The 27,954-nt window shown below is 37.3% G+C and overlaps 1 protein-coding gene across 13 annotated transcripts in view; it reads left to right on the top strand.

Moving 5' to 3' along the window:
- Nucleotides 1-27,954, top strand: part of LOC145906105 (uncharacterized) — a 268,399-nt gene that overhangs the window by 85,191 nt on the left and 155,254 nt on the right. For 7 of the 13 annotated variants that reach the window (XM_082993493.1, XM_082993491.1, XM_082993502.1 and 4 more), the window contains 2 exons: nt 17,514-17,567; nt 17,627-17,680. The exons of 1 other annotated variant lie outside the window; for it this stretch is intronic. In XM_082993493.1, the coding sequence (XP_082849619.1) occupies nt 17,514-17,567; nt 17,627-17,680 (108 nt within the window). The remainder of the gene's footprint in view (nt 1-17,513; nt 17,568-17,626; nt 17,681-27,954) is intronic. 5 more of the 13 variants (XM_082993498.1, XM_082993501.1, XM_082993497.1 and 2 more) reach the window with 2 other exon arrangements.

The following is a 27,954-nucleotide window of genomic DNA, read 5'->3' as shown; positions in this document are numbered from 1 at the left end:
AAAAAGAAAAACATGCATGACAAGGCAGAAGTGTTATATGCTATCGCATGGCAAGGCAGTATCGCCACACTGCACAGGACATTTATATTTGGCGATCTCAGCTCACGTATTTTGATCATAAGGTTCACTGACATTGCAGCCAAGTGGTGGTGGAGATCCGTATAAGTATATGTAAAGATCCCCTGGCAAGTTGTGAACTTGTGCACCAGTGTACCTTGACCGCACTATACCCTGTAAAACCACTAAGCTCCCGAAGCTCAGATCAATAGTCGATAGCGCAGTCAAGCAAACCGCTGAGTCGGTAGAGCGCTGGCCCGGTTAGCCCAGGGTCGTGAGTTCCAACCGCACCGGGAGCTTGATTTTTCAGATATCGCTTCGACTTGTCGGGTGGCTGATCCAGCTTGGCTGTGATGCAACTGAACCTTGCATGATTTGTTAATAGCCGTGTTTGTGTCTCTGGCATATGTTATGGTAGATCGCATTAAAAAGAACTAAACCTTGCAGGAAAAACTGTTGTGCATGGGAATACATGGAAAACATGCTTGATCTATTTAACGAGGTATATCTCAAAACTGTACTAACATGGACTCCGCAGTTAGCCAGGTAACATAATACTTGGGTTAAAGTATTCCAAATCAATTGACAGCGTCGAAGGGCAAAGCTCGAAAAGTCAACAAACAAAGCGCATGATCACGCGCTAAAACAAGAGGCTACACGGTGTTCACGCGAGATACCATGTTGCCTGAATGAAATACCTGTGCACAATCAAGTAATAGCCCTTTAATGTAGCACGAAAAAGCACTCTAACAACTAAATCAGATTATTGCCAAACTGTGACAAATTGTTTGCAACTATTGACAAATTTTGAATCTTGCTTTGTCATTAGTTTTGTTATATTACGATTTAGTTGCAAAAATACACTTCCACGTTTGTGCTTGAAATTAAGCATTGTCAAAATATTTCTTTAAAATGCTACTTGAAATTTCGACGTTTAGCACTAAAGTCTAATCGGTATTGAAGTTTGATAATAGACAAACCCTTGCAACGTTACTTTGTCTTAAAACTGTGATGGTCTGATCAACCTTATCACACATCGCTGAAGGTGGTTGCGCATGACCGAACACGGACGAAAAATCCGATTTTTGATTAATGATTAATCAACCATGAAAAAATCAGATGAGGCTCTATAAGAACAATACAAACAAATAGATGGTGCATTGTTGTGTGATAAACGAGTGTCAAATAACCGCAACAGACTTTATTTGTATGTTGCAAAAGATATTATATTAAGCAAACGGTTGTACATTGCTATAAACTAAACAATTAAAAGCATACATGCCAATCACAATGAATCGAGTGCAGATTGTGACCAACGGTATCTACCGCTTGCACCAATGTAACAAAAAAACAGAAAAGAGAAACCCTTGAGTCAAAATCCGTGAACTGCATTTTCGCACAGTTCAAACTGTTTTGACTTGATATGTCTCATCAGCAGTGTAGCTATTGTGCCCTTTTGGGGTCCTCGTAACACACATCGTGTATGAGCAATAAAGCCTGGAAAAAGCAGCATACAATAGCACGCCTGGTTCTACAGTTTATAATATTAGATTTATCGGCACGAAATTTCATTGCCACGAAAATATCGTTATGTAAAACCGTAGGCCTTCAGGACTACCTCAGGACTACGTGTTTTTAATGAAATAATACAATAAGCTGTAATGTTTATTTCAGCAACCAGGTAAGACATTTATTACTTCATATCACTGTTGCTTTAAAAATAACCTTACCTACGGCATGGATGCATCCAATGACGATATTTATGAGGCTGTATTCTAAATAAGTTTTTTTTATCTTACTGGTTAAAATATTTTACTGGAACAAGTGTTTCTGCGTATTAGACGAAACGAGCAAAATAGCAGGCTATCTCCATACGCTGTAGCGAAGGTCGCAACGATTACTTTCACTACGTAAACGAGACTCTCCCATGTAAAGAAGTTTACTAATGGGACTCGGTGTTTACTTACGCTCTTTTCGGGAATTTAAGCATGTTCTTAACATCAAAGATTATTAATAAATCTTGTCAATGATTGATCAAGTTCATAGTTACTTCGCATCAGGTTATATCAACTGCAGACAAAATTAAAAAGTATTTAATTACACCTGCAGGCATGTCAGGGTTATTAACGTGGCTCCTATGTCAACTTAGGTGGCGACAAGTGTTTTACGTACAAATTGAACTTCAAGAAAACTGTCAGCGCTAGATCACAAAAAGGACACGTTTTGTTTCATGAAATTGACAAGTTACATAATTTTTTCTCCGATTTCAGACATACACATTCAGTTAAGCCACAATGAATGATGCAAACAGTCGTATAAGTTCATGATACAATTATTGACGGATGGTGTACTTACATGATGGGAACGGTTAAACGAGGCGAAAGCGATAAAACGCGTGACAAATTTTACCGTTTAGTCCAGAACTACACCCTCCAGTTGCACTGATGAGATCTTATTGGTCGAAACAGTTTGCTCTGTAAGTAGCTTACCGAACATTATGGATCACATGTTTGTTTTAGAGTGAAAAATAATGCACAAGTATACGTTTCAGTTATCGGCAACACACACCACTGTAAATACATGACTAGTTTGTAGTTTGTATTCTCCTTCGTTTACTCAGTGTCGGATTTAATCTTGGAGCCGTCTATTTGATAACGACATATATACGTCCATATTTTGTCACTTGATGGTCTTCCTAATATGGTCAAAATATATTGCCCAGGTTTACGAAGGCGAACCTCGAACAACTGTAAAGCAGATTTAATCAAACCTTTACAATATCGCTCACTTTATTTTTGATTTGACTCTTACCTGTTCGTCTTTACTTCGCTTGATCTTAACAGAATTCAGCACTTCGTCTTGCAACTTGCTTTCAACTTTTTCATGGAGATTTGTTAAAAACTTGGCATTACGTACCCCGTAATTTATTGTCACTTTTACAAACCCATTTTCTTCAGTTTGTACAATTGCATTCTGATGTGATGTAAGTTTGAGTTGGTAAAACATCGGCCATTTAATGACGGACATCTAACAATCAAGTGTGTTAAAACAATTGTAATGATAATAATACTGTGTTTCACATAACGAATTAATTAGGCCTTTTTCAGCAAAAGCTGATAATTTGAGGTAAAACTGGAATTCAAATGCAATGTTTAAAACATCTGGCTTGTAACCAGTGACGACACTCAAAAGTGTTAAGAAGAGTTTCTGTTAGAATAAGATGGAATCAGGTGCGAAATATCTGGAGTTGACGAGTCTAAAAAGGAAAGTCAGAGCTAAAATGTTGTTTATCATATTAAGTAAACGTTTCGAACCCTTACTGGGTTCCTCATCAGTACTATAATAAACTGCTTGCAAAAAAAAGCGTCAAGGTAAAAAGGGGAATCAACAGGCAGAAGAGAAACAATAACATCAAGCAACAAGCCGGAGGCGCATCACGTGATAGCAGCGCCGACAGCACAGCAGCGACGTCATCAATTGCGATGTGTCGAGCTACAGTGCGGACCTAGATGTTGAATGGGTATAGGGGTTTGGAGCTGTCATCTACGTTCAGTGATGGTTTATGGTGCTGGATGTATATAGTGTTTCAAGAATTGGCAATTTGGATTTGATGTGACAATCGTGCGGAAATTTGGGCAAATTGAAATTAACTTGATGATCCGATTTTTCCCACAGGTGATTGCAGACCTCACTTTCGGCTTTCGTTGAGGGATGATCCTCCTTCATGCAAACGGCAAGGTTGCGCGTGGTTTCACCAAAGTGGCCCCACAGGAGCAGGTGAGTTGGTACACAACGTTAAAACACCATGAGCAATGTCCCGCAACTTGATGGTTGAAAACAGCTGTGCGAGATGCCTTTTTTACGAAATTACAATTCACACAGTGGTGCCAGAAAGGTTTACCCAATCAACAGCATTTACCCACTCAACGACGTATTGTGTCAAATCAAGTTATTACGTTGGTTTATAAAGTATACGTTCTGTAGGTCAAAGACCTACAGGCAAGTGTGGAAAGTACCTTTCATACTAGTTGTGTTAGCGACTCAAAGATGTCTGTCGTTTTGCCGGTGCCTGTGCCATAGCCTATACTTCTAGCTGTTTACGTTGTATGCAATAAAAAAATGAAACGATTTGGAAGTTGTGAAGTCGCAGCGACAACCGGATCCCACAGTAGTAAATTGTGTATTTAGGCGTAGAGTTTCCAGAAAAAAAACACAACGAAATGAAATTGAAAGTACCGTATGGCCTTTTGTTTTACAGCAGTGTTTCCTAACCGGTGGTATGCGAACCACTAAGTGGTACACGACGGCGTTTCAGGTGGTAGCGAGCACCTTTCCGTAATTTGCGGATATAGTTCAAATTTAAAAAATCGTAAGTGATCTCAAAATGTTCGTTACTTCATCCCCTAGGTTACTTTGTAACATTCAACTAGGTGGTATGCGTCGAAATTGTTTTATCTCCTAGTGGTATTCTAGACTAAACGGCAAAGTTTTTAACGCCTTGGCCTCGTTGATTCGTCGCCATAATTGAAGCACTTATTCTTCAATTATGGCGACGAATACTGTCTGCAACTTTATGTTGTGGCCTAACTGAAAGTGTAATTTGTCAACTTTGCGAAATAAGACGTGTCTTTGGTTCAACAGTACGTAAAAGCACTTATTATTACCACCGAAGTTGATGCACGAAATAGAAAAATGCACATACAATTTTAGGTCTCATAAAAATGCAAATTGGCATCAATTTCATGCAAAAAATACACGGACATATCTGCAGGTGCAATTAAATGCCTTTAGCCATAAACACCGAGTCCCAATAGTAAATTTCATTACATGGGAAACCGTCTCGTTTACGTAGTGAAAGTAATCGTTGCAACCTTTACCACAGCTTAGATGTAGATAGCCTAATGCTTTGCTCGTTTCGAAACGTGGCACAGATACTCGTTCCAGCAAAACTAGCTTACTTCAACCTGTACAATTAAAAAACTTATGAATTAAATGAGAAATGTAATAAGCAAACATATCACCAACCTCAGAAGTTGATTATCTACAAACTTTATCGTAAGCTAGTATTTGACATATTGTTCACTTCCACCAAACGCTGGTCAGCTGGTTCAGATGACTGTGGATAACATTTCATAGAATTCACATTTTCCACAGCCTCCAGGAGCTGTTGCTTCCACATGTTGGCGTAAACTTGATCACGTGACATGAGCTCACTGTGGCTATCATACATAATGAAACATACATTTTTGCGACATTAAAACAAACTTTGTCAATAAAAAGGCCAATTAGTGTGTCAGAAATAAACAAACACGCTCGAGGTCTATATACCTGCCGCGTTCCACTGTTTCTCCGTCACGAAGAACCAATATGAAATCGGCATCGACCGCCATTGAAAGACGGTGAGTGACAACCAAGGCTGTTTTTTCTTTGCACATAGATCATATTTGTTGCAGTGACAGTAACTCCATAATCTGGCCAAGTTGTGTAATGAAGCTGTGTCACTCCACGTTTCTCCTGCAAAATCAACGTATAAAACTAAATGGAAAATGAGAGCATTTTCAAACCACCTTATCATGTAGCAAAATGATCTGCCGTTGAATAGTTCCACCAACTTGTATTTTTTGTGGTATTTGGACGGTAAATCCAGGTTTTATTTTATCCTGAGATCCGATGTTTGGCCAATACTGTTCACACTTTGACTACAATACGAATGTTAGGTGCATAAAGTGTTAGATAGATATATATGCTAGGAATGTCGGGGTCTGACCTTTCCATTTTCAACCAGACCAGTCAGCATAACAATAATGCTGGTATGTTCTTGCCAAACCATGAGCCAGAAATATATAATTGTTTCCTCTTTAGGTCCCTGAGTTGCGATGAACTTTCAAGAATTCTTTTAACCGGGAATGTAGGCGGCGTTAGTGTAATCACTGCCCGCCGAATCCAATACTACTCTGGCGTAATCGTCTGCGTGATAATGTGAAAAAATGTTGTTTTATTAATTCCTTTTTTGTTCTACTTGCGCGTTTTCACATCAGAACTTACACGAATATATATATCTTGTATCTGTTTTTCACGGCGTGTTCACAAAGAAAAGAAAAGAATATATGTGTTGTCAAAACACTATGGCAGTTGAAGTAAGGGTTTGACAAGTGTAGAATTCCTTTTTGAGAGGAACAAATATTTATGATAAAAATAAGATATTCGTTAAACAAATACTAGTTACAAAGTCATTATTAGGATAACATGATAATGGGAAGAGTACTTTTCAATTTTTTGTGGATCTATCTATTATTATCGCAACTCAACTTTATCACAGCAAGCAGTAAGTTTCAGTATACCTTACACGCAAAATATTTTCTGATAACTTTTTGCAGACTGCAACCAGACAATTGCAGTCGTCGAAGACAGCATTTTGATAATATCTGATAATCTTGTGGATGCGAACACTGCACAGGAGAAATGTGAATTGATGGGTGGGAACTTTGTAATGACTGATGACCCACAAATTAACACAATTCTGACTCAAATGATGAATAATAAATGTGCAAAAAAGCCATATTATTGCAAAGCTGCAGGCAGGGTGTGTACACGCACTGTTTCGACCTGTAAGGTCTCATCAGTGCAGCTGATTAAAGGTAAACGGTTATTCTTAAGATTCAGTGTAAAAGGCTTGGGAGTGACTAATGATAGCAAACTTGTGACTCATGATAGCAAACAGTTGTAGGTAAATTGCAATTTTTCGCATTGCTTGTTCCCGAATTATTGAAGTATTTAGTACCGGCAAGCGCTGCTCAGGTTATTCTCAAAAATTTTAATAAACTTTTAGGCAAATTTTTTTTTTTCAATGAAAGATTAGAGATGGAACTTGTTTTTGAGATATTAAGTTCTTTTAATTCCGTAGATGTAATATTGGATTGTATTGAAGCCGTATATCCTTTATCCTACTATTAGTTACAACAAATCATAAGGTTCACAGGCAAGGCATTGCAGCCAAGGCATTGCAGCCAAGCTGGATCAACCACTTTAATTTATATTTCTAAATCCTGAAAGAACTTATAAAAAGTTATGTTATTGCAGCATATATTTTGGTATCTTGTAAGTAAAAATATAGATTTTGGACGAGATTAATATAATGAGGGAATTTAGTAAAATTACAAGCGTGTATTTAGCGTCCTGGTGTTGTCTGTAGCAGGAATCACGTCGACAAAGTCTGGCGATTATTGGCTTTTGCCACTTGAATGTTTGCTGCGGCACTCAAGTTTAGTTTGCAGTCATCATAGCGTGGCGCAGGAATACTTCGAATTTGGTTAAAGATTGACACGACCTTGTTTACAGGTCTTATGATCGCATACAGTCGTCGAGTCAGTTGGTTTAACGACAAAGTAGTTGGTTTCAAATAATTAGCAGGTAGCTCCAGTCAAGATAGGGTATCGTACAGGAAATTTTTTTCGACAATTCAAATTTACAGTATTTCACAATTTACCTAATGTTTCGTTCACTTTAAGAAATTGATATAGTTTTTGCAATGTTTTCGTCATTGTAGTAGCCTTTTGCACGAAGATGTTCTTAATTAATTTGTTGATCAATGCAGTTTCGAATCGTGTGATATTTTAGATCAATGACATGCTGGTAACCATTCTGCCAGAGCTTAGTTTTAATGCTGTTTATTCGATCTTTGAAACGTGCTATTACTCTTAAATTCGCAGGATTTCTAAACTTTTAAAAGCTATATCAGGTGTAGCCTGATGATTTTTAAAACCAGGTCTTGTAATTACAAGGTCAACCCTTTACTGAATGTAATATGAGTATTCGTGACTTTCATTAGAACGCAGGAGGTCAGTTGTTTTAGCAGCAACGTCAGATTAACTTGTCACAAACAACGTTTGCAACATTTTGTGGTTATCTCAGAGGCACAATGGAGCAGCGCAATAACGGTACATCAAACTTTGAGCAGTTATTCAATAAAGTTCATCTAAATCAAAAACTAAATTTGGGGCCATCGCATTCAAACACCGTTATGTTAAACAACAATATTTTGAACTGCTTCGTGGTTACGTTATTCTTAAATTGTGTTTTTAGTGAATGCCTTATGTGGATTCTTTGAGACAAAAGCCGCCATTATTCGCTTGGATATAGAAAGGTAACGTCATACTTTATGTTTCGCATTTACGTTATAATGTCACAAATAAATCGACAGTTGGTTGCACGAAAAGGAAATTAGGGAAATAAATTTTTAGGTTTTGCATAAAAGACATGAAACATCAGGTTGTTGAAAAAATCAGTTACTTTCATCCATTATCGCATTGAAAATGCAAGCTATAAACTTTTCAGGGAACAAGAAATCAAGAGACGAAACCAAGAAAGGCGCCGAACACATCTTGAAGAATATTTACGAAACCGAAAAGAGGTCTATGTATCTTTCTACTAACTTCGTATTTGTTTAATATACAAAGTTTAATAGAATGTTTTTAGAATTTCAGTTCAGCGACACACGTGACAACGGTTTACAATAGTAAAAATCAAAGAGAGTATGTGCCAGTAATGAGTGATCTACCTGAACCATATCCACCATCATCAAGCAAAGCAGCTTTGTACAAGTTAGCACCCAAATGTGTTTCTTGGCGAATTCTATCAAACCTCACATAATTGTGTTCTAATTGTGCAGGGTCAGGGAAACATCATTGTTCAATGATCTTGAAGAATATGCCATTAACATGGAGTCAATGAACATTACTTTTCCAGCATTAATGAACGAGCTCTGCGTTTGGAAATTAACCGATCTGGAAAAGGTTAAATTATTATCATTTGAGAAGAGAAGGGAGTTTAAAGATTATTATGTGGTTTAGGTTCGGATTCTTTTCCACTGGGTCAGCTCTCAAGATTTGAATGCAATCAACTTTCCTGAACACTTAGATGACGATTCACCACTTGCTCATTTGAAAGCTATCAAAGAAGACAAAACTGATTACACTGATTTGTTCAAACGACTCTGTAGGTAAAAACGCAAATTTTTAAATAATAAGCAGTTATTTTTAATATATCCCAAACTCATTTTTCGGATATCTTTGTTTTACTGAGTAAAGCACAAAACGTTTATTATTATTTTGTTGGTCTGTAGATCCGCTGCTATCCATTGTAAAATAATCGAAGGTTACGTGAAATGTGTTGGCTATTATCCCGACCATTCTTTTGCTGTCAATCCTGGTGAATTTCATGGAAGGTGGAATGCTGTATTGATATACAATGAATGGAGATTTATTGACACCGATTGGGGAGCTAGGTCTGAAGACGGTATCGTATGTTTTTGCAGATTTATTTTTTTTACTGATACGGGCACCTAGCTCATATACACACAAAAACGGTATTTTATATATACACATTTGTCAAATATAGACATTTGTCAAAATACCGTTTATTATAATCAACATTTTGCTCACAATTCAAATCCACACGAAATAGCAACCAAAACGATGAAACTTTTTTGTCGAGTGCTGGGTGAACTTTTCGTTTTCCAATCAACGTTTTTTTAGAAATAACAAGGGTAAGGTCGTACAAGTTTAATGAGTATTGGTTTCTTACTGATCCAGACAAGTTTATCTCAACCCATTATCCAGATGAATCCGCTTGGCAACTTTTGCATCAACCAATAACACTTGATCATTTTGAAGTATACAAATACGTATTATTTTTTCTTTCAAAGCATAAGTATTTCCTTTTACATTTACAGCCAGAAAAGCGATATTTTTAAGAAAAAGTAAAATCAACCTTCCAATAGTCAATATCATTCGTTGGATCTTGTAATTATTGTATGCAAATCTAGTACCTAATTTGTTTACCTACTACCATTTTTTGTGCTATAGTTCGGAAATATGCGATTAGTTTACAGTTAAACGACAATGTTCCTTTCCGACGTTAATATTTTAAAACCCTATTTTATGGGCAGAAATCGGTCATAAAATATCCCAACTTCTATAAACTTCAAGTTGAACTTTTTTCCCATCAAAATGCATTGATAAGAACAGACGAGAGTGGATATGTGAGGGTAACCCTTAAAAACACGTTGGGTAGAACTGATCTCATATTCTCGTCAATTCTCCAAGAAAAAGTTGGAAACAAATTGCAGGACGCAGTAGGCTTACTCGAATGTGCAATGTGCAAAATGTGCAAACTGAGAACAACAGTTTTTTTTGTTTATTTACGCTCATCAACGTTTACAGATATTTGAGGTTGGTCTTCCCCACCCGGGTCAATTCATATTGACATTATGTGGTGGCTTCCCGGATGAAAAGGCATGTGTCGATATCAAGTAGACGGTTTAATTGTAAGGGGCTTGTGAAGGATGGTGATCCAGGCGAAAAATATTCTCTATCAACGAAACTGTGATATATTATAATTGCTTTATATATTATTTGCAGGAAAAAAATTGAATTGTCCTTTGCAAAAAATGTAATGCAATCAAATTGTTTGTTTGACTGTCCCGACCTTGCTTGCAAAGAAATGTTAACAGTATTTACCAAAGAAATATGGACGAAAATAAATAAATAAGTATAGATATACTTTCGTGACATCAGATTTTTCCCGAATCACACCCATAACGTCTGTGGGTTTTATCGGCGTTGTCACCTTATGATTGGAGGTAGTCACCACAGCAACATATCAAAAACGTTTGAAAGACGCAGTTAGTGTCGAACAATTATGAAGTGAAAGAAAATATTTACAATCGCGACACTTTTTTTCTGTACCTTGTTCCACCGATGCAAACATGTTCACTTCTCCAACCATTTACACTAAAATGATAATACACGTAATGAAAAATTAAAGTTTGTATCTTGGAATCTCTTGTTGTCTTTTGTGGCCAACAAAGACTAGCCAACATATATTTTTTATCAACTCCTGTATATCAACTGAAGTCGTTTGTTTAACGTTTTTCCTGGATACATATATTTCGCCCGTAGTTAATTGTAGGCATTACTAGTATTGCTAAAAACACAAACAAAAGATGCTTCTATGCTTGCAGTACTTTGTTGGTGTCAAAACCCACTAGAATCGGATTTTTGGCGTTTTAAAGACTGCTCTAGTCTCTGAAAAAATGATGGGTCATTTTCCATGTGTTTTTTGTGTCTAAGCTTAAGTTTTGATGGCTTCATCGATTCGTTGCTAAGAATAGCATAGGACGCACTGTGGTTTTTCGTTACCGTCGTCTAAAACTAAGATAAAGTCCAATTTAAAATAAATACCTGCATATTTTCCAATCAAATAGCGGTGTATTTAGAAGTTGCGGACCTCTTAGCACTTTGTTGACAACCCCCCCAATGGTTGAGAACCACTGATTTAGAACCTGACTTTGCAAGTCAAAATTACAGTATTGCATTCCAGACTTGTTCGTAATGTTTATAACTTTTAGGGTTGCCAGAAGTATTTGTGAGCACTATGGAAGGTCGTTGACAACTTCTTCAATCCATGGTTTTTAAGTACAGCATTGTAATTTGCATTCTAGATGCGATATATCAGCATTTTTTTGCTGAAAGGTGGTGTGCAGTTGGTCGCTAGATTCGTTCAAATAAAACCCGATGGAAGAACTAATTGCTTTCGGGGTGTACTATAGGCTCCCGGAACACCGGTGTATGCAGCTCGCAGTCAGTTGGCTCTAAATCTAAATGGTTGCAAGTACACACGGCGTCATTATGTAGACGATTATATGCCTCACATTGTTTCCAATGATGGATTGACACAGAAAGGGCAGGTATTTCCAGATGATATGGTTCTTGTTTGCTGTTTAAGTGTTGCACTTGGTTTGTAGACGCTACTGGTTCTAAGGTTGGACAAATAAATTTGACCTGTAAATTTGACCGTCCAGATACATACTTCAGTGTGTGCTAATCTTTCAATGACCCATAGGGGCATAAATGGGGTTATTTTCTGGGTAATGGGGTTATGTGAAAGGTTAAATCTGGTTAGTATCGCGTTTTGAGTTATCACTTTCGTGGTGCGGACCAATGGTATTGATGGTTGACCTTATTGTATGTCTTATAAATAACACCTGTTTTTCTTTCAAAAACTTCTATTTGAAATGCGTGTGACGTACGATTCCACGCAAGGCACTCTGAGGGAGTAACGGTGTTTACAATTTCTACTACAGAGCAGGAAAAAGAAGGGATTTCTTTGAGATTTTTGCCTAGGCCAGTGATTCCCAACCTTTTTGTGATTGCGTACCGCATGAAGATACAACAAGTTCGATACGTACCACCTAGTTAAGTGTTACAAAGTAACCTAGGGGATGAACAAACATTTTGAGATCACTTACGAGTTTTTCAAATTTCAACTAAATCCGCAAATTACGGAAAGGTGCACGCGTACCACATGAAATACCGTCGCGGACCACTGGTGGTACTCGTACCACCGGTTGGGAAACACTGGTCTAGGCGAAATATTTTAACGTTAAATTTTCACGTTTTGTTTAAGAGCTGACGTTGACAGGTTTTCGGATATGGTATTCGGTTATTTGTTGTTTGGACATGGATGTTTTTCTTACAGCTAGCGTTGCGAGCATTAGCATTACTATGGAACCCAAACCCAGTACATTTGTGCTGTAATGCTGCTTTCTACGTAACAATCCCTTTATGTTACAGCTCAATGGAAGTGTCACGTCACCCTCAATGCGGTTCGTAAGATGTTCAAGCGCTCATACCCTAACTTTATCATGTGTATATTTTTGGGTCAGTAATTCATAACAATGTTTTATGATGTTTTTTTTCGCAAACCATAATGAATTTAACATCATTAGTTTCATTATCAATGTGCGACACTTACGATTTGCTTAGTGACAAAGATTTGTCGCCTGGTGTCGGTCCACTCGAACGTACACGTGCGTACAGGTTTTTACCTCTTTTCCACGTGGTAGAGCCTTATCTTTTCGCAATCAATTCCAAAACCGACGCAATGCTTGATGTATGTTGAATGAACGATCACAAGTTGCATCGACGTCGTTATTAATGCCGATGCAGAAAACAAAGAGAGAAGAGTATATTCACAAAATAAGGCGATAATGAAAATTGCGTGTTGCGTTAAAAAATTATATTTTTTATTATAGTGAACCACAATTCCATTACAGCCTGCGCAACAAATGCTTGCATTTTCTCTTGGGTCGGTAAAAAAGTAAGTATATGTAAGTGTGAATGCACAAAATAACGACCCGCATGCGACTTAAAATATGCGCGTATAAAAAATGGGCTCAGTTATATTTGGCCTTCAAATATTGATTGGCTCATATCTCGTATACGTAAAAAGTCATCAATCGGTTAATATGTATAAAAAGAGTTGTCCTTTCATGAGCAATCAAAAAATGTAATATCTTCATAATCCACAATGCCAATTTTGGAATAATGCGGTTTGTGGTAAAAGCACGTCACGTCATACAGATGGTGAACTTCCGAAATTAATAGGCTTACGCGAGTTATTCGTCCCCTCGTAAAATATTCTTATTCAAAAGATAAGGCACGATTTCGCACTCACGGTTTTTGTACCTCCAGTTGTTAAAGTAACCAAACCACGTCGAAGGTTGAACCAATCTTGCGTTTAACTCGTGTTCTTCTGTAGACTCCGTTCCAACAATAATCATGTATGACAATCTTTATTGAGATGGCTAAAATGTACAGAAGCAGTCCAAATGAAACCACAGGAGATGGAATCTTGTGGAATCACCACAGAATGGGTGGATATTCACCTTAACGTCCCCCAACCTACGCAAGCAAATGCAAATCATTATATATTGTGGCACTGGTCAAAGGCGCCCGCGTGGCATGTCAAAGCGACCAGGTTAACAACACTTTAGAATTGAGGTTATTGATTTGACCAGTGGCGGCCTTTGTTCGAAGGTCTGTATTATTATTGCACACGTCTGGATTGTCCATTTGTACGTGGGAAACATGGCAGAAATATAAACAATGCTAATATTAAATTTTTATATTAATATTCACTGTGTTCGCTGCAACTTGTAACTACATCAAAATATCTTTAGCACACAAGTGCCAATTGACATGGAAATACGTCAAAATTTTTTTTTTTATTGCGGTTCGACATTGGTTTACGTCGAGACCAAGCGGTCCACGTGATGAATGCATGATCGGCGCGTGTCAATGCCGTGCATTACGATCATTGAAACGTGATTAATCAAGGGCAAGTGACTTTTGTATCGCAGCAGTTGACAAATCACTCTGTCATGACAATGCTGTTATGCGCAATAAACAAATAACAAACAACAAACGCACGCACTGAGCACTTCCTTGCGTAATTGCTGGTCGCACTTGAAGTAACGTATAACATTGGTCAACAGTTTAAGCTTACCACATGAAATACCGTCGCGGACCACTGGTGGTACTCGTACCACCGGTTGGGAAACACTGGTCTAGGCGAAATATTTTAACGTTAAATTTTCACGTTTTGTTTAAGAGCTGACGTTGACAGGTTTTCGGATATGGTATTCGGTTATTTGTTGTTTGGACATGGATGTTTTTCTTACAGCTAGCGTTGCGAGCATTAGCATTACTATGGAACCCAAACCCAGTACATTTGTGCTGTAATGCTGCTTTCTACGTAACAATCCCTTTATGTTACAGCTCAATGGAAGTGTCACGTCACCCTCAATGCGGTTCGTAAGATGTTCAAGCGCTCATACCCTAACTTTATCATGTGTATATTTTTGGGTCAGTAATTCATAACAATGTTTTATGATGTTTTTTTTCGCAAACCATAATGAATTTAACATCATTAGTTTCATTATCAATGTGCGACACTTACGATTTGCTTAGTGACAAAGATTTGTCGCCTGGTGTCGGTCCACTCGAACGTACACGTGCGTACAGGTTTTTACCTCTTTTCCACGTGGTAGAGCCTTATCTTTTCGCAATCAATTCCAAAACCGACGCAATGCTTGATGTATGTTGAATGAACGATCACAAGTTGCATCGACGTCGTTATTAATGCCGATGCAGAAAACAAAGAGAGAAGAGTATATTCACAAAATAAGGCGATAATGAAAATTGCGTGTTGCGTTAAAAAATTATATTTTTTATTATAGTGAACCACAATTCCATTACAGCCTGCGCAACAAATGCTTGCATTTTCTCTTGGGTCGGTAAAAAAGTAAGTATATGTAAGTGTGAATGCACAAAATAACGACCCGCATGCGACTTAAAATATGCGCGTATAAAAAATGGGCTCAGTTATATTTGGCCTTCAAATATTGATTGGCTCATATCTCGTATACGTAAAAAGTCATCAATCGGTTTATATGTATAAAAAGAGTTGTCCTTTCCAGAGCAATCAAAAAATGTAATATCCTCATAATCCTCAATTTCAATTTTGGAATAATGATGTGTGTGGTAAAAGCACGTCACGCCATACAGATGGCGAATTTCCGAAATTAATAGGCTTGCGCAAGTTATTCGTCCCCTTGTAAAATATTCTTATTCAAAAGATAAGGCACGATTTCGCACTCACGGTTTTTGTACCTCCAGTTGTTAAAGTAACCAAACCACGTCGAAGGTTGAACCAATCTTACGTTTAACTCGTGTTCTTCTATAGACTCCGTTCCAACAATAATCATGTGTGACAATCTTTATTGGGATGGCTAAAACGTACGGAAACAGTCCAAATGAAACCACAAGAGATGGAATCTTGTGGAATCACCACAGAATGGGTGGATATTCACCTTAACGTCCCCAACCTACGCAAGCAAATGCAAATCATTATATATAGTGGCACTGGTCAAAGGCGCCCGCGTGGCATGTCAAAGCGACCAAGTTAACAACACTTTAGAATCGAGGGTATTGATTTGGAGTCAATGCGGTCTTTGTTCGAAGGTCTGTATTATTATTGCACACGTCTGGATTGTCCATTTGTACGTGGGAAACATGTCACAAATATAAACAATGCTAATATTAAATTTTTATATTAATATTCACTGCGTTCGCTGCAACTTGTAACTACATCAAAATATCTTTAGCACACAAGTGCCAATTGACATGGAAATACGTCAAATTTTTTTTTTTATTGCGGTTCGACATTGGTTTACGTCGAGACCAAGCGGTCCACGTGATGAATGCATGATCGGCGCGTGTCAATGTCGTGCATTACGATCATTGAAACGTGATAAATCAAGGGCAAGTGACTTTTGTATCGCAGCAGTTGACAAATCACTCTGTCATGACAATGCAGTTATGCGCAATAAACAAATAACAAACAACAAACGCACGCACTGAGCACTTCCTTGCGTAATTGCTGGTCGCACTTGAAGTAACGTATAACATTGGTCAACAGTTTAAGCTTGGATTATGCGCAATTTTGCTTAAAACTCCACATTTATCATTTGCATTATTGTCATATCTGTTTCATCTACGCAGCATAACTGTCTATTGATATTCGCCAGCAAGTCTCAGTGAATCTTCTATATTTTCAATGTAGTTGTTAATTAGGTAATTTTTGTTCAAATGTAACGTTGACGTTTACTATGTTAATTTCCATGTGATGACTGGGCAACTATTTACAGGTTTTCAAAGTCAAACTTGCTTGAAAATGTTGAAATTGAATTTGTTTGAAGTTTTGTTGGTCGGCCATCTTGCTATAACTCACCAACAAAAACAAGTATGCAGAGTTGTTTCCATTTGCGATGGACAAGAACAAGAACAAGGATCAGAGATAGATTTGATAAAACTTGTTACAGGTATGAGATTCTTCTCTAAACACATTTCGACAAAATTTATAGTTGTTTGGGGAAACTTTAACACTCCAAGCAGTATAGATAGATATTTGATACAAACAAAGCAGTACAACAAATTCCCTACACGGTGAACTGTGATAAAATCATAGTAAATTCATCGAAGATTTTATTCACAGATTTGTCGAACAAAGTGGATCAGCTGTAAGGTCAACTGAGTAACACTTCCAACAGTTGAGTTTCATATTCATTTAAACTGATATCTCACATATGTGTCAAGATAACAAATGCTAAAACCTTTGCCCGTAAGTTACGTCATGGCTCCCTTCCGCCCATAGCGTTGTAGATTCCTGGGTACTGAATCACGTGACAATTATCGGTAGAGACTCAAACCCCCTCCGTAACGAACAGTCCGTCGGGGTTACTACAGGATCACTCATGTCGCACCACCCACACAAAAGCAGATTCTTTTGAAAATAGTTTGTTTGAGTCAAATATTGTGTTTTTTATGAAGCAAATTGTTAGTTATCTCAATTACTCTGGCATAACAGAGATTTGTTTTGTGCAAAGCAAATATTGCATTTATCAACCACAATCAAACATTCAATCACTTATCAGAGGTCTAGCTAAAGCTTTTAATGATAAGATTAATCGAATTGGAAGAATATTTTTACCGTTTAGTCTTAAACCCTTTGACTGACGAAAAACCTGCCAGTGTTAACATAAGTTTTGTTGACAGCTTTTTCGAACAGAGTGGATCAACTGCAGAGTGAGCAGAACCGCACATCTAACAGTTAAGTTCATGCACTTAACATTCAATGTCCACTCATACATCGAACATTTTATTCACAGAGTTGTCGAACAGAGTGGATCAACTGCAAGGTCAACTGAGTAACACTTCCAACAGTTGAGTTTTGTTTCATTTAAATTGTTATCTCACATATGTGTCAAGATAACAAATGCTAACACCTTTGCCCGTCATTACTCCCTTCTGCCCCTAGAGGTAAAGGTACTAACCAATCACGTGACAATTATAGTCATGAAGTTTAAAACTTGAATCTAACCTGTGTTGAATACTAGTAACACTTTTTAAGTTGCTCATAGTCACCAACGGAGCTAGGGAGCAGTAAAGTATGATTTTGTGCAACAACAAGATAAAAATGTTTTCCAAAATTCTTAACCCATACATGGGATTGAATCGCGATGCAAAAAGTAAAACATTCACGTGGCACAGAATTTATCAGGACAAAGTAAATCTAAAATCACCATAGTTAGGAAATAAATCGTCTGTCAGAAGTTTCAGCAGATAACCGCACAATGGGCATAATCGTACATTAAACATTTCATTTGTGGTTAATCGCCACTAATTTATTACAATTATCAAATTCGGACATTTTGAAAACATTTTTAGCAAAGTCATCGTAAATTTGCTGACTCCAAATGTGTCGCCAAATCAACGTAAACCAGAAAACAGATAACAGCAACCTCCTTCTTATATTAAAACCTCGACCCACTTCATGCGTCCGTTGATTGAAACCAACCAGAATTCATCACAGTATTTCTGTAGGGCTGCAAAATCTTCAAGAATTTGTGCAATTACACCCCGTGTCTTGCAAAACCTCCCCATTTCAAGGTCGTCAACGTCTCAGATCTGGAGAAGAGGTTTACTGTGAAGATGGCTGGCAGGTGTTTGTATTACTATTGTGACAAATACAAGCACTTCATTGACAACACAGGATGATATTACAGACGTTTAATTACCTTAACTGTGTTGTTTCTATCCATTGCAACCTTTAAGCTAAAACGTCTTGAAAGATTGCGCTCTTTCACATGACGTGGAGCGTGTTGATTGGACACTGACAGTATGTGAGCAGGCATTGGCAAGTCGTTATCATTGCCACGTTTCGAGTGTTTGTGGCTGATAATAAAGTTATGATCAGGTGTTCCAGCGTCGTTATGATGGATCTGTTAGTTTCGATAGAGATTGGGTGGATTACAAGAACGGGTTTGGGGATCTAACTACAGAATTTTGGATGGGTTTGTATTCCAACAAAGCAATCCATAACGTCTTACAAGTTTAAACAGAAACTAAGTACAAATGTCACAAAACTTTGCATAATTGTTTGTTTTAGGTTGAATGCATGTACTCAATTACCGAACGGTTTGTGATAAGCATGGCACACCCAGTTAATATGCAGGCCTACCAAGCAAAACGTTTCAAGCACGCTAACAATCCTAGATTCAACATAATAGTATCAGTTAATCCAATTTAAATTCCAGTGTTTTCAGCAATATTATTACAACGAACAAATTTTATCAGGTTTGGAGAAACTGCATCAAATCACCAGTGCGTCCACTAGATGTCGCCTTCGTATTGACCTTCAGGATTTTTCCGGAGGTCAAGGATTTGCCGAGTATAGGTAAGACTATGACGTATTTAACGTTTTCAATTTAATGCCATTATTACACCGATAATTTACCCGATGTTGTCAGGTCGTCATAACAAACGAAATCTTAAAATACATTAGGGGAATACACCCCTTGTTGCGTCAGATTCCCCAAAATCGGGATTTAAGTTTGAAGCAAAACAGAATATTCTTGCTATGTTTCAATGTATTTACTCGGTTCGGAATAATTATGAAAATAAAAAGTTTAGATATCGCGTACACATAGGGATGGTAATCAACTCGTAACGACCCCACATCACATCTTTTGGGGTTTGCGCGATCGCTTGGTCGCGGATTGCAGGAACCGAGCTCAGTGGGGCTCGGATTGGGTCGAACGCCACCTTTTCGCGTTTAGAGAATGTGGCTGCAGAAAATTTTCTTTCCCTTGATTCCAAATCTTCTGAAGCGTAGGCATCTGGAAGACAGTTCAAGCGAAATTAACCACGGCCAAACCGTTTGACAATTGATGACAATCCAGTGAATATTAGTGCTGTCCGCATCGATATATCGGATAAAAAGATTATTATGTTCTCCACATAACACCCATGCATAATCTAGTGTTTGAAATTTCGATTTTCTGGCCAACATGCTCGGCTCCCAATGTTTTGAATGAGGCAACCAAAGTCCCGTAATCGCGACGTGTAAGACGCTGGCGCAACTTGATTGTCAGTGTATAAGTTGTATAGTGTAAACACTCTGTGTTCTCTTTGTCTACCCCTGGGTTAGCTGCTGGTCGTTACGTGGTTGATTGGATATTGTTGGGTCTCTATGCAAGAATAATTAGTCGCCACCGAAATACAGAAAAGTAGTCGAAAGAGAAATATAATGATCTGTATTCACTGTGTGTTTTACACTTATTGGTAATTGGTAATGCCATGCGGTAGAAAAAGTTAAAAAAGTATAACAGATATAGCGAAAATACCATAAATATATTCTTAGTTAAACAATGTAAACACAAGTGGGAAATAAAGATTCCGTTTTCACTGAAAGTGGGAAATGAGATAAAAAAGGTTCAGAACCACTGCCTTACGCGATAATCGCAGTGTTGCAGGAAAGTCTGTTGCCCAGATGAATTTATGCGGTCGTTGTTGTCCAACTCCTTGTGGTAAAATCTTGAGTGTCAAGTACTGACCTTTGCCAAAACGTTGCATCTTAACTGGAAAGTTAGATTTATTGGCTTTGTTCTTCAGCTAAAATAAAGCCTCTTTTACTGGAATCTAACTTTTGCTTTTCCTGTAACATATTCCTAATACATCTTGCAATGTCAGCATCGTATGCTTGATTGACATCTTATTTAAATGGAACAGGTTTCAGGTTGCTTAAAAATGGACATCAAGTCGTTTGTGAACTTAAAGTTGAAAAATATCTCGGTTATCTTCTTAAAACTTCTAATCCCACGGAAGTTGATTGCTTAGTTGGCAAATAATTATCCCACACAACACAACACGATACGACACAATGTATGACACATGTCGTTTATTACGTCATAAAGTGTTTTATTTTCAACAATAATTTCCATGAGCAACAAACCAATGTAAGCGGATTGATTTAAAACAACAAATTATCCGTAGTTATTTGAATTACTTTGCATAAAATCAAACATTATTACATTGTTGTTTTCAGTACTTTCAGCATTGGCGACGAAGAAAGTTCTTACAGAATTACTATATCCGGATATTCGGGGAATATAGGAGATTCCATCACTACGGGGTCGCACACTAATAACGGGATGAGATTTTCAACTCTCAACACAGACAATGATGAGTGAGTAATAATGATACAACGTGTCTGATTGTATTTCTGTTTTACTAACGAAGTAAATCGAGTTTTGCTAAAAAAGATAAAATGCATTTTCTCAAATAGTTGATTTTCGTTGACAATGTTAACCGCCTACCCTAAATCAACAATTGTAAAAATCAATTGCTTTGAAACAGGGGGTTGCGTTAAAGTTTTAGTTAAACACAAGTTTTAACTGAGTTTAAATAAGTTGTAACACAGAGTTGTTGACAACCGACTTATTTATAATTGCAGGCATCCAGGTGTTCATTGTGCTGTGACTCATGGTGGAGCTTGGTGGCATCGTAGATGTTCATATGTCCAACTCAATGGTCCGTGGTCGAGAACTTCTACTAGTCTCAACACTATGAGTTGGTATCATTGGAAAAACTCATGGGGCGGAATAATGAGTTCTAAGATGAAAGTGAAATGCGAATAAATGTTGGGAAGGTTTAAAGTGACGAAAATTAACATTGCGTCGTTAGTTACCATGGCAACGTTGTGTTGATTTACAATTATTGACAGACATTGTAAATACTTTCACCAGTTTTGATAAAGGCTTTAAATCGTAAATAACAGGAAAGCAATTATACCGAACCGAATTTATTTCACAAATCCTTACAATTTTTGTGTTAATAGCGAAATTCACCTTTCTGCATGTTTGTTATTATCATGGTATTTGTAGGGCGTTACTTGAAACGTCTACACAAATAATAACACTGCCGTATATCTGACTCCCGATAAAAAGGCTGCTATCAAGCCCAAAGTCAATCGACCAGTTTAATACATAATAAACAAGCGCACGAGGAATAACAATAACACGTTACAAACCACGCGTACACAAAGTCTCTGTCCAAAATGTCCTTTGTCCTCTGTCCCTTCGTATCTTTTTCACGCAAAAGACATGTGACTTATATAGAAAATGCAAACCGGGTTATTTCAGTTTGGATTACCACGTGACTCATTTGAAAAGGTGGCTTGCTGCTGGAAGTGTTAACGAACGAAGAGCACGTTTGCCGTAAATGAGTTGAACTTGGTTTACACCGGTTGATGCCAGAAAAACACAACATAATAATTGCAAATATTTCGACATTACTTGTTATTACATTTTGTGTGTTTCGGATGCCACTCTTCCATAGAATCATGTCAACGTGTCAATTAGATATTGACAACATATTCCGTTTCATCATTCCTTGTATATCATGTCGTTGTTGTAATATCGCATGCAACCGTTTCCATGCTTTGTGTTGATAATCCATGTAAATATAAACATTCATCTATCAGATTTGACAGTTGATTTCTGATTCGAGGATATCAGTAAATTTGATTCAGTTCAGTTTGGCTTTCTCTGATAAACCCCAAAAAGTGCATTCACGCCAATTCACCGCAAATATTTACAGAAATGCGCGGATATCGCGGCGCCATTTCACCGACTTATGGGAAAGGTTTTATGTGAGGGCAAATAGTGTAACAAGGTTTCTTGTCAACACCCAGGCCCTCTTTTCAGTCCAAATGATGACGTCACGGCCGTGAGCCTTCAAGTGGCGTCTGTCCCGTGTTTCATTTGTGTTGTTGTTTTTGTCTGTTCAGTTACCTGCCTACCTCTGCGCATACCTTGCTGCAACTCATTCTTACTTGGCACTGATGATGAACACAGTGGTGTTTGAAACGTTTGCTTCGGCATGAGTATCACACCAGTTTTGGGTTTCCTTTACAAATCATTTTCTTGTCTACTCCCAAGGTTAGACTCTTATGTAATAACCAAACTTAACACAGCGGTTTGTGGAGGACACAGACGCGTCTGATGCGTCTGCCGGTCGCATTCCATGGCACAATGTAGATGGCATGGAGAGAGTGAAGTTTTGTAGAATTGATTCCTGAACCCGAAATAAACTACTCGATAAATAGAATTTCCAGCCATCAAAAACCAGGGGTCATGACGTCAGTTTCAGGCCATGTTAAAAACCAGGATTTTCCGACAAGATCTCAAAATACGAATTTCTTTTCGATCCCAATTCAGGGTTTGCTTCTTTTTCAAAACCTAGCGACATTGAAACAATTGCAGTAACAGCAACGTAACAATAAGCAATTGTAACATCACAGGCCTCAACTGGCTTGGCACAGACATACAAGGAATTGTGTTTATAAAACGACCAAATTGAAGGAGCAATAAATTTATGCAAATGTACAATAAATAGTATTAGACAGATAACAATCTTAAAGGTAGGCAGTCTAAGGATAAAAGGGTTGACAACAATAGGTACGAAAGCAGTTGGAATATTTCATGTTACGCGGAGACGTCGTCATATTGGTGTTGTCATTATGTTGGTGACGTCGTTGTGTTGCTGGCGTCGTCATGTTGATGACGCTATTTAGATGTTAAAATTAAGCAGAAATCAATTGATTTACCTAGTTTGTAAGTTATCCCAATTCGTCATTCTTTGGGGTGATGGGTTTAGCAATTAATATTTTCGATTATTGTATTGTTTAGCCAAGAAAAGAAGCTTGTCCCACAATCAGAGGTGTCGGATGCAGTTCCAAAAATTCTTTAGATTATATCAGGAAGTAAAATTTCCTCAAGTATTTCTAATGCAAACACGGTATACTTGCTCCTGTACAATTATATTTTGGTAATGACTTGAAAGTTGAGAGATATGAAAGTGTTTGCGCTTAGTGCCCCGCTGCGAGGTGGTTTCAACATTTTATTACACCAGTTTTTACCGAAATACATATACCCAGAAAACAATGTTAAACAAAAGACTAAGGATTATTTCCTAGCGTTGTTAAAAAAATGAGTTACAAATCTTTGTTGGCCATCAATACAGCAAGAGATTCCAAGAAACAAACTTTCATTTTTCATTACCTGTATTATCATTTTAGCATGTTTGCATCGGTGAACCAAGAAACAGAAAAAAACAGAATTTCCGCAATTGTAAATAGTTTCTTTTTTCACTTTATATGTTGCAAATCGTTCGACACTAACTGCGTCTTTCAACCGCTTTTGATCTGTTGCAGTGGCAACTGCCTCCAATCATAAGGGGTGAACAAGGTCGCGTCAATCTTTGCCCAAATTCGTATTATCCTATTCTTGCGCCACATAGTGATGACTGCATTAAATTTAAAACGTTTATGTGGCAACGCCGATAAAATCCACAGATTTTATTGATGTGATTTGGGCAAAATCTAATCGCACGGAAGTGAACACATATTTATTTTCCGTGCATATTTTTTCGGTTGTTTTATTTCGATAAATAAATGCTGTTAACATTTCTTGACAAGCAAGGACGGGACAGTCAAACGATGATTTTTATTTATTGCGTTACATTTCCGATCAAATTTATTAAAAATTATTTTTTTGCAAAGGATATTATTTTTATGTTTTTCAGCATATAATACATAACGCAATTATATTATATCACAGTTTGGTTAATGAAAATTATTTTACGCCTACATCACCATTCTTCACAAGCCCCTTACAATTGAACCGTCTATTTGATATCGACAAATGAATTTCGGAAGTTCATTCGGGAAAGCACCACATAATGTCAAAATGAATTGTCCACGATGGGGAAGACGAACCTCAAATACCTGCAAACGTTAATGAGCATAAAAAAATCTGCTGCTCTCTGTTTACACAGTCGCTCTTACTAATGCGTCGTGAAATTTGGTTCCTTTAACAGAGCCATGTACTACGCCCTGCAATTTGTTTCCAATTTTTTCGTGGAGAATTGACGAGAATATGAGAATTTGTTTCCAATTTTTTCGTGGAGAATTGACGAGAATATGAGATCAGTTCTACCCAACGTGTTTTTAAGGGTCACCTTCACAAATCCACTCTCGTCTGTTCTTATCATTGCATTTTGATGGGAAAAAAGTTCAGCTTGAAGTTTATAGAAGTTTGACCATTTCATGACCGATTTCTGCTCATCAAATAAGGTGGTTAAAAATATTAACTCCGGTTTGAAAGGAATATATTCGGTTAACTTTAAACTAATGGCATATTTTCGCACCTCAGCGCAAAAATGGAATTAATGATATTGACTTCACTTTTTCTTTAAAATTTCGCTTTCCTGGCTGTAAATGTAAAAGTAAATAAACCTTTTGATCTTGACCTTCACTGTAGAAGCAAAAATAATACATATTTGTATACCTCAAATTGATTAAGAGTTATTGGCAGGTGCAAAAGTTGCCATGCGGATTCATCTGGGTAATGACTTAAGATAAATTTGGCTGGGTCAGTGAGAAACCAAAACTCGTCAAATTCGTAAGACGTTACCCTTGTTATTTCTGAAAAAACGTTGATAGAAAAGGAAAAGCGGATAAGTCACACAGCAAAAAGCTACAACTTTTTGATTGTTATTTCATGTAGCCTAGTTTTAATGAATTGCGAGCAAAAGGTTGATTTTAATAAACGGTATTTTGACAAATGAACCGTGTGTATATGAGCTAGGTGCCAGGCAGATTCTGTAACAAAAAGAAATCCGCAAAAAAATAGGATACCGTCAGTAGTCCTAGCTCCCCAGTTGGTGTCAATAAATCTCCATTCATTGAATATCAATACAGCAATCCACGTTCCACGTAATTCACCAGGATTGGCAGCAAACGAATGGTCGGGATAATAGTCAACACTTTTCAGGTAACCTTCTATTATTTTACAATGGATAGCAGCGGATCTACAGGCCAATAAATAATCATAAACTTTTTTGCGCTTTACAGTACATGCAGTAAATACAAAGATATCCGAAATACGCGACAAGTTTGTTAGGAAACGCATGAGGCTCAAAAAATTACATATGGCCTTAATTAACTTTGAGTTATATTAAAGATAAATGCTCATTATTTAAAATTTGTTTTTTTACCTGCAGAGCCGTTGGAATAAATCAGAGTAATTTGACTTTTCTTCTTTTATAGCCTTCAAATGACCAAGTGGCGAATCTTCATCTAAGTGTTCAGGAAAGTTGATTGCATTCAAATCTTGGGAGCTGACCCAGTGAAATAGAATCCGAACCCAAACCACATAATAATGTTTAAACTTCCGTCTCTTCTCAAATAAAACTAATTAACCTTTTCCAGATCGGTTAATTTCCAAACGCAGAGCTCGTTCATTAATGCTGGAAAGGTAATGTTTATTGACTCCATGTTAATGGCATATTCTTCTAGATCGTTGAATAAGGATGTTTCGCTGACCCTGCACATATAAAGCACAACCATGTGAAGCACGATGGAATTCGCAAAATTATGGGAGGAATTAGGATGCCAACTTTTACAAATCTGCTTTGGGTGTTGTTGGTGGAAATGGTTCCGGTAGATCACCCAATACTGGCACATACTCCCTTTGACTTTTACTGTTATAAACCGTTGTCACGTGTGTCGCTGAACTGAAATTCTAAAAAAATTCTATTAAGCTGTAAGTATAAACATAATATTCGTTCAATAAAAAAATTCTATTGAACATATGTCAAACGAATACGAAGTCAATGGAAAGATACATATACCTCTTTTCGATTTCGTAAATATTCTTCAAGATGTGTTTGGCGCCTTTCTTGGTTTCGTCTCTTGATTTCTTGTTCTCTGAAAAGTTTATAGCGTGCATTTTTTTCAATGCGAAAATGGGTGAACCTGAGTGCTTTATATAGTTTATGTAAAACCCCTAATAAAATTTATCGTTTTACTTTTAACCAACTGACAATTTACTTGTGACAATATTACGTTAATGCAAAACATAAAATATGACGTTACCTGTCAATATCCAAGCCAATAATGGCGGCTTTTATCTCAAAGAATCCACATAAAGCATTCACTAAAAACACAATTAAAGAATTACGTAACCATGAAGCAATTCAAAATACTATTGTTTAAAACAACGGTGTTTGAATGCGATGGCACCAAACGTTAGTTTTTGAATTAGATAAACTTTTTTAAATAACTGCTGAAAATTTGATATACCGTTATTGAGCTGCTCCATTGTGCCTCAGAGATAACCACAAAATGTTGCAAACGTTGTTTGTGACAAATTAATCTGACGTTACTGCTAAAACAACTGACCTCCTGCATTCTAATAAAAGTTACGAATACTCATATTACATTCAGTGAAGGGTTGTCCTTATAATTATACGGCCTAGTATTTATAATCATTATAGGCTACACCTAATATAGCTTTTAAAGTTGACAAAACCTGCGAATTTAAGAGTAAAAGCACGTTTCAAAGATCGAATAAACAGCATTGAATTAAGCTCTGGCAGAATGGTTGCCATGTCTTTGTGATGTAAAATATCACATGATTCGAAACTGCATTGATCAACAAACTAATCAAGAACAGCTTAGTCCAATACTACAATGACGAAACCATTGCAAAACTACATCGATTTCTTATAGTCAACGAAATATTACGTGAATGGTAAATTTGAATTGTCCAATAAACAATATTCCTGTGCGATACCCTATCTGAACTTGAGCTCCCAGCAAATTATTTGACACCAACTACTTTGTCGTTAAACCAACTGACTCGGCGACTGCCTGCGATCATAAGACCTGTAAACAAGGTCGTGTCAATCTTTAACCAAATTCGAAGTATTCCTGCGCCACGCTATGCTGAGTGCAAACTAAACTTAAGTGCCGCAGCAAAGTTCAAGTGGCAAAGCCAACAACATCGACAGACCTTGTCGACGTGATTCGTGCTTCAGTCAGCACCAGGACGATAAATACATGCTTGTAATTTCAGCAAATTCCACAAATCTCCATTTTTACTGTAAAGTTAACTCAGATACCACCTGTGTAAACTAATACCGGAATTATTGACTATTTATGTAATAAAAATGCTGCGAGTGCATAGATACGAGGGACTTTAGTATCAGGCATTTTCAGAGCGAAAGTTCTTCCGAGATTTAGTAACATCAATTATTGTGTTATTTTATGCAGCCCATGCACAACATCCATTACACCTTGATCATTGAATCG

Source organism: Ascidia mentula, chromosome 6 (genome assembly GCF_947561715.1).
Source record: "Ascidia mentula chromosome 6, kaAscMent1.1, whole genome shotgun sequence".
Taxonomy (NCBI): domain Eukaryota; kingdom Metazoa; phylum Chordata; class Ascidiacea; order Phlebobranchia; family Ascidiidae; genus Ascidia; species Ascidia mentula.
Note: the sequence above shows the minus strand (reverse complement) of the source record. Positions and strands in the feature narration are given on the sequence as shown.